Source organism: Misgurnus anguillicaudatus, chromosome 20, assembly GCF_027580225.2.
Source record: "Misgurnus anguillicaudatus chromosome 20, ASM2758022v2, whole genome shotgun sequence".
Lineage (NCBI taxonomy): Eukaryota > Metazoa > Chordata > Actinopteri > Cypriniformes > Cobitidae > Misgurnus > Misgurnus anguillicaudatus.
Window position 1 is genome coordinate 15,611,532 of NC_073356.2, and position 13,908 is coordinate 15,625,439.

Below are 13,908 nucleotides of genomic sequence, written 5' to 3' on the forward strand. Positions count from 1 at the left end.
ATAAGAATACACTCAAAAAAATTTTTGCACCTTGTCTAAATAACATAAATGAAACAAGTTAATACAACACAATTTTTTATTTTTTTGTCTCAACCTATTTTTATAATGTTCAATCTGCTTAAATTTAAAAAAATTACTTGAACTTAATCATTTTATATTGGGACCACATTAATGATTTTTGTTGCAATTACTTACTGGGCCCTGAATCTGTATTTCCCAGCATGCTTTGCATGCAACTGCCTTTGGAGAGAATTTTTTTAAATTAAGTGTTATTTTATGCATTTTTAGGTAAAGAGAAAGACTTTATAGTGTTTAATGTTGGTTTATCTTATTGATTTAGAAGAGTTTGTGTTATATTTTTACAAATTGTTTGGTTACCATTGTGCAGAAGAGTGGCGCTTGTGGTTAGGTTGTGGATGTGACGTACATACTTCTTTAACTGTGTTAATGCCTGTTTGAAGATCAATCTCTTCTCACATGTTCATCCAATGTGTCATTAGCATGCTAACGTGTGCTTATGCTAATTAGTATTATATAGAAACTGACAATTGGTTTAACTAGACTTTTTTGTTTGAATGAACTTGTTTTGTCTTTGTTGAATAGACCAGAATTAATTGCGTGGAAAAGTTTTCCTTAACTGAGTTAAGTTTATTGAACAAGATATTTTTATGACCAATGAAAATATATTTATTAGGTTGGTGCAACAAAATATTAATTGTTTAAATTAACTTATTGTATTCTTGTTGTACAAGCTAAAACTAATTTCGTGGAAAAGTTTTCCTTAATTCAATTATGTTGAATGAACAAACATTTTTTTTGAGTGTACAAGTATAAGAAAGGATAAAGACTGAAGGTGAGTCCCCCACAGATGTAGTATGTAAGCAATAAGAGAAACATGAGCTCACCTGAGGTTGCCCGTCTTAGAGTAGGGGTCTATGCATTCATCTCTAGACATGATTCTGTGAGAGAAGAGCTTCTTCTCCGGATCCAAGAAGCCTTAACAAAAAGAGCAAAGAAATTTAACACATTAAAGAGAGAGAAAGAGAGAGAGAGAGAGAGAGAGAGAGAGAGAGAGAGAGAGAGAGAGAAATAGTAATTTCCTTTAAAGATGAGGTGTAAATTACACCTGGAGAATAACAAAACTATTCTTGGATGGCAGACCTGAGACTATTTTCAGCCCTCCAGTCACTAGAACCAGATATCTACATCTGCAGAAGATGCAAGTGTGCCGTTTCAAAACTTGCTGCTGCCATGATGCTATACAGTGAGGTCATTGCCAGGGCAGTGTTATATGTTTGCTGGGTTATTTGAAGTGCTTTCTAGGTCATTCTGAGCCGACAGCATTAACTTTCTAACACCATCAAACATGTAAAAAGAAGTGCCATTGTGATGCTTTTAAAGGTGAAGTTCTCCAGCAAACAAACTTTCATTCTGAAAACTTCCTTCAGTCTGTGTATTACCGTATCTACTGCTGACTAAGCGGAGATGAAACACAGACTGCGGCCTTAGATAAAGTATTGATGCTAAGTGCAATATCCAAACACTTAAAATATGAATGGATGTTCACTTAATACAAGAACTCTTCAGGTCTCATTCAAACACACGTCTGGAACGGAGACACCCGGGGAATCGACTGTGCACAAAACATCCGGTTAAATCCTCACCCACTTGAACTAAAATCAGACTGCAAACCCTCTGAGCATATCAGCTATACTTACCACATTACCACTTCTTATCTTAATATAAAAGACTTAAAAGTAGGGCTGATAAATACTTCATCACCTTTACTTTGCACTGTTAGTACATCGCAAGTGATGATTTTATTTTCGGCTAAACTCCATGTGTGTCAAAACTAAGCTTACAAAAACTATTAAAAAAAAAACAAATAATGCTAAATATAATTCTACATATATTTTAGACAAAATGTTACCCATTCTGTAAGTGAGTGTGAATAAAAGCATCTGCTGGATGATAAAATGTATTTCTAATAAATATAACTCTAAAGCTGACATACTTGTAAGGCACACTGTATATATATTTATTTGAATATACACTCACCTAAAGGATTATTAGGATTATTAGCTTTGTGACATGGTGCATTATCCTGCCGGAAATAGCCATCAGAGAATGCGTACATGGTGGTCATAAAGGAATGGACATGGTCAGAAACAATGCTCAGGCTGTGGCATTTAAATGATGCCTAATTGACACTAAGGGGCCTAAAGTGTGCCAAGAAAACATCCCCCACACCATTACACCACCACCACCAGCCTGCACAGTGGTAACAAGGCATGATGGATCAATGTTCTCATTCTGTATACGCCAAAATCTGACTCTACCATCTGAATGTCTCAACAGAAATCGAGACTCTCAGACCAGGCAACATTTTCCAGTCTTCAACTGTCCAATTTTGGTGAGCTCGTGCAAATTGTAGCCTCTTTTTCCTATTTGTAGTGGAGATGAGTGGTACCCGGTGGGGTCTTCTGCTTTTGTAGCCCATCCGCCTGGTTGTGCGTGTTGTGGCTTCACAAATGCTTTGCTGCATAACTCGGTTGTAACGAGTGGTTATTTCAGTCAAAGTTGCTCTTCTATCAGCTTGAATCAGTCGGCCCATTCTCCTCTGACCTCTAGCATCAACAAGGCATTTTCACCCACAGGACTGCCGCATACATTTTCACACTATTCTTTGTAAACCCTAGAAATGGTTGTGCGTTAAAATCCCAGTAACTGAGCAGACTCTGAAATACTCAGACTGGCCCGTCTGGCACCAACAACCATGCCACGCAAATCTCCCTTCTTTCTCATTCTGACATTCAGTTTGGAGTTCAGGAGATTGTCTTGACCAGGACCACACCCCTAAATGCATTGAAGCAACTGCCATGTGATTGGTTGATTAGATAATTGCATTAATGAGAAATTGAACACGTGTTCCTAATAATCCTTTAGGTGAGTGTATATGACAGAATAAATTAATAACAAAAATAAATGTGTGTATAAGTTGCTGTAAAAATTGTCAAATATTAAAATGCAGATGCGTTAAAGAGGACTGTACACTGAAATAAATAATACTATTTCCCTAATCATTTAGCTTTTATCCGAAAGACATCTAGGACAGTCGCAGCTGGCGCACCTTTCCGGCACTGAATGTCAATGAATGCACTAAATTTCATGCCACAAGTTATAAAGATTATTAACAAAACACATATCCTCTACTATTCAAAAAAACATAGCTAGAAGATGAACAAATGCTGCCACCTGGTGTCGTTGCGGTAAGGCAATTTAGTCTTGGAGAAAAACTTTTGCAAAAGTGCAAGGATGTTGTGTGTGGCTCTCTTTCAGCACAGACTACACAGCAGAGGTTTTTTTTTTTGGGGGGGGGGGTGTATGCTAAAAAATTCTTTTGTGTTTTTTTACTCGTTTCATACAACAGGTGAAAACAAATCACATACTAAAGTATACTTAAATTCGATTTACACAAACCCCGTCTAGAGTAGCCATGTCTGGAATGGCAGTTTTGAATGGCTAAGAACAGCCTGAGGCCATATGACTGACAAGTAAAGCAATTAATCACAAACTAGGAACACGTCATTCCTAAAAACTCGGATCTGAGAGGTCTCAGTGCTTTTGTTTGGGTGCAACAACTGAGTGAGATAGATAAACTTGCACAAATGTAATACTTTAAAAACCTAAATTAAAGTGTTAAATTGTACTCTAATTTTCTTTCTTTCCTTCTTCTTCATGCCATTTCAGTATCTACGGCTATTTTATGGCAAGAACTGGTTAATCCTCCATACACAAGTTGATGCACACAAGCCTGTGGGAGGACACTGGAGTACCCGGAGTAAACCCACGCTGACACAAAGAGAACATGCAAACTCCACACAGAAAGGCCACCTGACCTAGCCGGGGCTCAAACCGGGCACTTTCTTGCTGTAAGGTAACAGACAGTGGTACCCGCTGAGCCCCCGTGCCACCCCTCTACGTTTAACTGGTAACACTGTAAATTGATCAAAATGGGAGTAATATGCTGGAATTTATGGGTACCAGTCAGAAGCCTGCCTGCTGCATTTTAGACCAGCTAAAGTTGCTCCATAAAAGAATGATTAATACCATAATAGGGTGAATTGCAGTAATCTAGCCGTGATGTAAGAAATGCATGAATTACTTTCTCAAAGGTCTTTTTTGATAGAAGCATTTTGACCTGAGCCAGGCAGCGAAGATGAAAGAAACATGATTTAAACACGCCATTAATCTGCTTGTCAAACCAAAGACTGGAATTGAACTGAAAGCGTAGGATCTTTACACACTGAGTTAAATAACCAAGGTCATATTCATGAATATTTTAATAAAACGTCACTGGGTCCAAACCACCTCAGTTTTACCTTCATTAAAGGTGGCAGTATGCACCTATGAAGTTGTTTCGCAACCCGCTATTAAACATTACAAGAATAAGACGGTGATGTGAACGCGCATATTGCTTTGGGGATATTGTTGTAATAAGAGGTAAAAAATGATTTAAATGCTGTTCTGTTTCTCACACAAGCAGACAAGCAGCTCGTTTCGTGTCTTTAGACATTGATGTGTCATTACGAGCCGCAGGGTATCATTTGGATTTGTCTGTGCATGTTTTTTTTCTCTATCAGATTTTTTTACCATCCACTTGCATTATATGACTGACAGACTGAAATGGTTGGAGTTAAAAATCTACTGAAGAAACAAAGTCACCTACATCTTGGATGGCCTTGGGGTAAGCTGATGAACATAAAAATTTGATTTTAAGATTAACTATTCCTTTAAGTGACAAGAAATTCTTCTTAAGCCATAGTTTGAGATCTTGCATACATGTAAACAAGAGGTCCCAATGCATTTTTATCACCAGGTTTAAAAAAATATACTAAGCATCATCAGCATACAGGTGAAAAAAATTTCCTGTTTCTTAAAAAAATAAACCCAGAGAAAAAGAGTCGGCACAAGAATAAAACCCTGGGGAACGGCCCAAGTTAAGGGAGCAGTGGAAGATGTATGTACAGAAAATGTTTGATTCATTAAAAACATATCCATTTAATTGTGTCGTATGCATCAGACTTTCATCCAACGGTTAGGCTGAGGCTAACCTTAGCAACCACTATAAATGTTTAAGTGCTACATTTTTTTAATAATAATCTGGTCAATACACTGGCATGATGTTTAAAACGTACCTGCGATGGTGTGAGCATATAAGCGGCTGCCGAAGGTGAAGACATGCAGCTCATAAAGTTTGGCGATCTTCTCTAAGAACTCTTTGCAGTGAGGCCTGAATCGCGTGTGAAGCATTGGTTCTCCACGTCCAAGCTGGAAATGAAAGATTCCCTGGAAAGACATCACATCATAGAGGCCAATCAGAAATAGGCAAAAAGAACAAAACAAAATAGAAATCTTTACAATGTATCTGCACAGTGAATGCAAAATCATATGCATGGATTTTATGCTTTTCTATTGAAGCCAATACTTTCCAGTTTAGCGTCCAGAAAAACTAAGGGACACTAATTTTAAGTAAAAAATCTGTAAAAAAAAAAAAAAACACAGAAGAAAATCATTTAAACCTTTGAAAGCTCTCTGAATGGAATAAAGAACCGAGATCGCTTTGTTCGAGCTCATCGAGCGAACATATGTCTGGCAGAATGAAAGCATGAACGCCCACAAGAAGAAGATATTATAAAATGAAAGATAGCAGACAAAAAAGGTAAGACTTTAGAAAATCAATCAACGCTCGGCTGTAAATAGGTTCTTCAAAGCAATGAATCTTACACCCACAATAATCTGAAGTCACAGCAACAAACAAATGAGATCATTTCTACAAAATAACGAATAGCTCTCAAGATAACATATCATTCTTGTTTTAAGTGTTACACTCCTACATGAATGTACTGTAAAAAAAAAAACTGCTTCTTACTCCTCTCAAAAGGCCACAAAAACAAAGCATGCAATAAAAGAAATTACTGAGACAAAATAAAATCTGATTTATAGTTTGGGAGCTATAAAATATATGAATAAGTAATTATTATAAAAAAAGAAAGTTAGTTGTTTACTCTACATTTAGTACTGAAAATGTAAGCTTATATGAAAAATGTATTTGAAAATAATAATATAAAATTTAAGATCAACTCTTTTTGCTTTCTACCTACCAGTATTGACCACTGAGATAACCTTTATCAACTCACCACTTTGGAAACTAGAGCGATGCACCCAAGCTAGTTACCTTGTTGGACATGCGCTGACAGGGCTGTTCAGTGGTGTGGATGAGCGTTTGGTCCAGATCCACCATCAGCACCAGCTTCCTGTTCCTGTGAAGTCTATGCTGGTCCTCTCGGCCAAGCTGCTCTGCTTGCTGCTCACAAACAAGAACAAAAAAAGAGCTTTTGTGCTGGAAACTAATAATAAGAAGTACTATTTGTTATCTGAATGCTTATGTAAAGCCATGTATTTCACTTTAACATTGTCTGTACTCACATGGTCTGTAAAATACAGCAACACAAAATGGGAGCTTAAGAGGGAACCTAAAGGGTACCTAAGCTATTAAGACTTGTATGCTTTATATTTGCCTTCTACTACTAAAATCCATTGATAGAAACACATTAAATATTTTCATTAATTAAAAAACCTAACATGTAATGCTTATTTTAAAGGGGACATATCATGAAAATCTGACTTTGTCCATAAGTGCTATAATTGGGTCCCAGGTGCTTCTATCAACCTAGAAAATGTGAAAAAGATCAACCCAGTAAATTACTTTTGGTAAACCATTCTCTGCAAGCATGTAAAAAATAGGTCATTGAAATTAGGCTCCTCTGTGATGTCAGAAGGGGATAATACCACCCCTTAATCTGCACTATCCAACCACAGCTCTCATTTAAAAGTAATTTAGTGCAGATATCAGCTCATTTGCATTTAATAGGACACACCTTTTTGCTCACACCTACAAAGTGTCAATTTTAACATTTTATAATAAATTAATTATCTATATGGTATTTTGAGCTAGAACTTCACATACGTAAAAGGGGACACCAAAGATTTGTTTGACATCTTAAAAAAAAGTCTTGTGAAATGTCTCCTTTAAGCGGTGGAGGTTGCCATTTTGTTTTGCACATAGTGCATACGTAGTTGCCTTGATATATTACTAGTTAACTATAGTAAGGTATAGTATGGTATCTGCTAAAGTTTTTCATGTGAGAATAGTTTACTCTCCACTTCCACCTTCTAAAACATTTGTATGTTTTTTGCATTGTTCATCATTTATGTTACTCCCCAGTTCATATTGAAAGGGCTTTTATTGAAAGAAAACATTGATGTTCTTGTATTTTTCATGGCATGAAGATGTCAAGACCACATAGCACCACCTACTGTCTGTGAGGATTTATAACTCTTATCTTCTGTTTCACATCATTTTGTCAAAATATAAGATATATGAACTCTTCATCCACTGTGGTAGCATTCTGGCAGCACTCACCTCTGAGCTGACCATCAGTTCTGGAACGCTGTGTATCATGGAAACGGTCGCTGTGGATACGGGAGCGTGCTGCTTTCCATTCTTGCTCTGTAGCCTGGAAAACAGCATCAGCACCATCTAGTTCCCAAAGTAATCTAGCATAAAGATCTTAAAGAACTGACAACACTAACAAACATGAAACAAGCTACATACCTCAATGTGATTTTACTTTGTTAAATAAACAACTTTTAACTAGAGATTAAATGCACAAAAGAGATAAGAGCGGGTTGACTCACTGAGTTAAGTCCTGGCCACATTCTGCACAGAGGCCCTTCATCACTACGGGATGGCTGCATTCTTCCACTTTTGCTATGACACCCCTGTTATAAAAATAAGAGTGTGTAGAAATGTAACTATAAATCAAATGTTCAAATGCACACACAATCCACATGTAATCATAATGGTTTTTATAATCTCCAGTCTAAAGGCCGGAGTATAGTCTGTATTTTACATGCAAGCGAACATACACTCACAGTCAAATGCACAGCCATGCAAAGTATAGTTTGTTTGACTCATACACAGACTTTCAATGCAGGTGCATTGCGACAAAATGTAATGCATCTCCTGGGCTACGTTCTACATTCTCTTGTAGGTACATGTGCGACAAACACATACAATGTACACAGGGTTTCAAAAATCCAGTGGTGCACACATTTTTCTCATGACAAAAATTGCATCACGCACTGTATGTGGAACCTCACGTACAAGTAAAAAATGAACTATACTTCAGCTATAAGTGCAATGTGGAAGGCAAGGATGTTGCTAGACATAAAGCTGTCCTCATTAACTTACTTTTTGAACTTTTTCTTAAAAGCCTGCTGCGTGCAGAAGTCAAATGGTCATTAAAAACTAGCCCAAAAGCATCTTAACAACCATTCACAGCCCAAATACTAACAAATAATGTCCTTCCATCTTTAATCGACCGGAAAAAAAACTGGCGAAAACAATTTAAAAGTAGCCTAATGCTGGGTACACACCAAAACATTTTTTACATCTTATAAGATTTTCAAAATGTGATAGACAACAAACATGAGGATAAAAAATCCTTGATTTAACCGTTTTGTTCCTATAGTGTGTGGTGTGCCATGATGTGTGAAAGACAGCACACAACACATGAACAGATTTCTCGTGAGACTTCAGAATAAGCATGGCGAACAATACGCAGGAAGAAATTTCAATGATAGTGTTTGGAATAATTTTCAAAGAAAATTAAAGGGAAAAAGAAAATGGTTTGGGTGAAGTCATGAAGACAGCGGGAACATGGTCTGTACAAGTTAACTTTGCATCAACTTTACTTTGTGCTGCGCCATGACTGCTTTCGTCTTCCATCATCTTGCTTTCTGATTGGATATTTTGTTTCGTTTCACCTGACAATATTCAAGAGCGTGTGCGAGTTTGTCCTCGGGGTTCGCCCCACACATCAGGATTTCACGATCGGCGCGGCTCCGACGTTCTTCCGAGCAGGTTCGGACACACCTCACACCAAGGGAAAGTCTGATAAGATAATCTGTAAAACCATTGCGATACTCGGAACATAGCTAGGATTGTCGGAAGGGGGGAAAACGGCCCAAAATCAGCCCGATTATCTTCTGGTGTATACCCAGCATAATTCTTAACTCCGCCTGAAGGCCACGACCTGGCAACACAGTCACATGCAGAAATAAATTTACGTTTGTGTGTTCTCGGTTAAAGTGCTTTGTTAAGTGAATTGGGTTACTACTACATTGCAATGCATAGAGATAATTTTTTATGCTGCAAATATTAATAAAATGAATACACTAGGGATGCACCGATAGGATTTTTTGGGCCGATACCGATTTAAACGGACAACTTCTGGCCGATACCGATATTAAACACTTGTATAGAATACTATACAGTTGGTCTATTAGCTAGTTTATTTCTGCATCAAATTATTTTTACTAAACATGGATTGGATCTAATTAACATTCAACTGACCAACATAAAAAGAGAGGCACAAATTAAGCTAAAATAAATATAATAAGACAGCATGACAACCTTCAAATGTGGTTTTTGCTATTCAGCATTTATTTCATTAACAACATTAACTAATTTTTTTTACATATAATGGATTTCTTTATGCAGTTAATTAATAAACAATCGGTATCGGCCTTTCTCGTGCTATTGCCGATATGCCGATGGTTTCAAATTCATCAAAAATTGGCTGATAAATATCGGCGGCCGATACATCGGTGCATCACTAGAATACACCAACAATTACATTTAAATTTGAGATTTATACTATGAGAGTGATGACAGAATTTTCATTTTTGGGGGAACTATCCCTTTAATTTTAAAAAAAAAAAATTTTTAAAGTGGTCTTTTAATGCATATCCCCGATGATGTTATTAGTAACTGCTTTATAAAGACACTAGGGCATTTGAAGACATACTGTTTATTTAGTGGCAGCACAGCCTTACTCTTTTTAATGGCAAAGGGTTTCAATCCTGTTTCTGGAGAAACGCTGTCCTGTAGAAAACATTTTCAAAACTAAACCAGACCTAGATTTGCTGGTTCAGATGTGTTTGATTATTGTTAACAGTCTATAGGCCAACCAGAACCAGAGGCAGAACTGAAAACACCTGCTTATTACTTGAATATAGCAGATAAACCAAAACGTTTACATTCACAGGGCATAAAAACGCTAAACTAAATGAAAACAAAGCAAGTGATAAGTTTAACCGAGGGTAATGGTGGTGGACAACATTAAAAACAACAAACCTTAAAAAAACTAAACGTTAGATAACAAAGAATTCCTAAAATTACGATTAAAGTTTTCGTTTGTTTCTACGAGACCACGAGTAAGCCTTCTCCTCATGCCTAGAACAACACACACCCTCTCCCAAAGCCCGCCCTCTAAGGACAGGTCAGCCAATCCGATGTCACCAAACCTGAACGCGTAAATGAATGACAAGGCCGAGCGCGTTTATGATTGGCTAAAAAACGGCGGGCCGCTCCCCCAAATGCTTTTAGCTGTTTACGAACCCAAAGGCTGTCACATATAGACAACCTGGTGACATTTATTTATTTGGTATTTATAAGGTAACAGGAACCTTTAACACGTAAAGCACAATTAAATAACGTTTACTATATTCTAGCGTCCCGAAAATTGGGTCTTTGCTGTCAAACGAACTAATACATAAGCCCGCTGTGGTCGGCACAATACATTAGCCTAACGCGTGCACGCTCAGTTACAGCCCCTTTAAACTAGCAAATACAAAAAGTTAACAGACAATCCTGCTGGTTTTGGTCAATGCAAGTGAGTGTATATAAGGACTTAATGTGTGTCTTACCCAGGCGCTATGACCTGCCCAAGTTGACAGCAGAGTTCCCGCACGACTCCTGTGCGATCCGACTTCAGCTTCTTCTCGGGCGCTCGCGGCTCACTTTCGGTAGGAATCGGTGCGCATACGGCGATGACGGAGTCAACGTTTACCAGAGTTCCGGGCTTCACCTTCCACTCGAGCAGCCGCAGAGGACGCGCTCCTAAGGGCCATCGGATCTCCGTCACCTGAACCACGGGGCCCTCTGCTGCCGCACCGCCGCCAGAGTCTGCAGGCTCCTCCATCAGACCTTTAAACTTAAGTCAGGAACAAACGGCGGACTGCAGAACGCGATTAATGAGAACTATTATAGGAACTAAAAAAACGCTAAAATACCTCCGAGAGGTAGTTACAGTGAAAATAATGCGATGAAAAAGAACTGTAGTGCAGAGCACACTAAAGCGCAGGTTCACTCTTCCCGCCCGTAAACAGGAAACACAAGACTGCAGTTCGAGCGAGACTCCATCCACTTCCGGGAGACTTTAATCGCACTTAGTTTTTAATTACTTTATTTAAACGAATAAAATTTAACTTTTTTATTGCATATAATGATAATTATATGATGTGATAATAAATAATATTGGTATATAAATGTGAAACGTACGATTTAGTAGTTTTTAAAAAGTGCAATTTAAAAAAAAGTTTATTTTCTCTGAACGACCGGTTTGTTTCTGTAATTGGATCTTTTGCACCGCACTGTATTTATTCCCCCCCTTTCCCCTTTGAGACTGTCGAACCTCAGCATTGTGATGTAATCTGATGAAATATCATGATCATACCATGCCTCCTAATGTCAAGGGATTAGGAGCTCCACAGTGCAATATGCAAACGTGTTTAGTTCTATAACTAAGACTTTTTGTTTGAATTCAACAGCTGATGTTAGTCCACTTTTGGTATGGCAATATGTCTTAAAATTGATTTCTTTTACTGACATTTTAACTTAGACCACATTATTAGATTACTCTTTGATTTTATGAGTACACATAAATGACAGCTTAATGATTTTTTTTGTGCATGTACTTAAAGACTGCATACACCATTTTTTGTTTGTCAGTGGTGATACCTAGTTCTTTAGCAATATTAAAGGTGTTTATGAATTTTTTTTTTCAACTTTAAAGCTTAATTCTTAAATGAAGCAGAATTCAATGCATTTAAAATTATCATCATGTCACATCTGAAAGGTTTTATTTAATGTGAAAGAAAATAAACACAGTAACACCAGTGACACAACAAATCACCAGTCACTGGTGTTACTGAACTTCACTGGTGTTACCCATAAGGAAGGTAACACCAGTGACAATTTTCATGAAAACTGCATTTTACAAAATTGCTGCTGCAAAGTATTAAACCACATGTTGTCAATCATTGTATACTCACTAAATGAAGTGGTTTAATCCATTTGTATTATAGTTTTTTGCAATTCCCAAACAATGAAGGAGGTCATACCAGTGACTTAAACTAAAAGCTTCATATGAAAGACAAATGAGAAGATTTCTGATAACTGAAAAGAGACAATGGGCTTACCATGGGCTTCTTTTTATAGATCTCCAGGAAATTCAAAGAAGGAAGTCAAGTGATGTCATCAGTGTGATTTTTATTTAAAAGCTTTTTTGTTAAACGGTAACACCAGTGACACAACTCCAGGGGACCATTACTTTCATTATATATTTTATAAAATATTTATTTCGCATTTTGTTTTTTAATGTAGTTCATCATATATTTGATAGTTATGGACACATTATTGTATTTTAAATGGAAGAAAACACTGTTTTTGATCTCAAAATAAAGCATTTTCTCTCTGTACATGACTGTGGGGACGAGCACTTCTGTGGCGCTTGTAATTCTAATTACTTAATAAAAATCAAATATTGCTACATTGATGGCTCAAGAAGGTTTAATTGTTCAAATAACATATTGTTTCATTTTTTAAATATAAAAAATTACAATAAACAACTGCATTTCTCATGTAAATGGTTAAAGAGTATTTTTTTACATTTATGCATTTGACAAACAATTTTATCCAGCAACTTACAGTGCTTACAAGGAATACATTTATTTTATCAGTAGATTTTTGTGGTAAAAATACTGGAGGGAGGAATGCCACATTTAAAAACATAGTTAAAGTAAACTGGACTGTTGTAAAACCTGCACTGTGAAATAATTGAAGTTTTACATAAAAACAAAAATGTTTCGTTATTTTTTACGTAATTATGGTTTACTTTAATATATATGCACAATTTTTGCATCATTCATTCATGCGAATGCGTCAGCGCTACTTTTTGTTTTAATTTTAGGTAATTTTATCTGACTTCAAAAATTACATTCTCAATGTTTTCGATACTGATTGAATAGATTATTAATAATTGAGAAATTTGAAAAGAGTTTGATTAACTCTTTACTTACCATTCCACTTTGTTCATTCGGTTGCCGCTGTCACACAGGGCCCTGTTAAAAGATATCCATGTAGCCCCATACAATCACCTATAACAACTTATTGAGCTCAGACAATAATTAGTTCAGCACCATAAGGTATATATATATATATATATATATATATATATATATATATATATATATATATATATATATATATATATATATATATATATATATATATATATATATATATACACACACACACACACACACACAATGTATATATGCTATCTTTGATTTTCCTGAAAGCACATTTACAATGGAAAGAATTTATTTAATTTTATGTACATTAAGCTACATTACATTAGGGATGCCACTGCAAGCCAAACCAAAATGACAAGCGTATACGGTCATGATTCCTTATAAAAAATAAATTTCTAAGTCTTAACAATCGAGATTTTAACCAGTGTAGACAATTATAAACTTCGCACAGGTCAAAAATTATTGAAATCGGTTGATAAATGTAAGTTTTTGGGGCAGTTTCCCAGACAGGGTTTAGATTAATCCAGGCCTTAGTTTTATTATGACATTTAAGTTTTTACAAACACATAAAACAATGGTGTGCATCTTATCTTGAGACACAGCAGTTGTGGCATTAATGTTAAG

General features: G+C 36.4%; 1 protein-coding gene across 2 annotated transcripts in view; it reads right to left on the reverse strand.

The window, feature by feature from the left end:
- Positions 1-11,330, reverse strand: part of ctdp1 (CTD (carboxy-terminal domain, RNA polymerase II, polypeptide A) phosphatase, subunit 1) — a 112,575-nt gene extending 101,245 nt beyond the window's left edge. The window contains exons 1-6 of one of the 2 annotated variants that reach the window (XM_055220634.2): positions 10,837-11,330; positions 7,762-7,845; positions 7,487-7,580; positions 6,239-6,367; positions 5,199-5,349; positions 906-996 (exon numbers count right to left, since the gene is read on the reverse strand). In XM_055220634.2, the coding sequence (XP_055076609.2) occupies positions 906-996; positions 5,199-5,349; positions 6,239-6,367; positions 7,487-7,580; positions 7,762-7,845; positions 10,837-11,111 (824 nt within the window). In that variant the 5' untranslated portion in view covers positions 11,112-11,330. The remainder of the gene's footprint in view (positions 1-905; positions 997-5,198; positions 5,350-6,238; positions 6,368-7,486; positions 7,581-7,761; positions 7,846-10,836) is intronic. The other variant, XM_055220633.2, reaches the window with a different exon arrangement.
- Between the last annotated feature and the right edge of the window lie 2,578 nt (positions 11,331-13,908).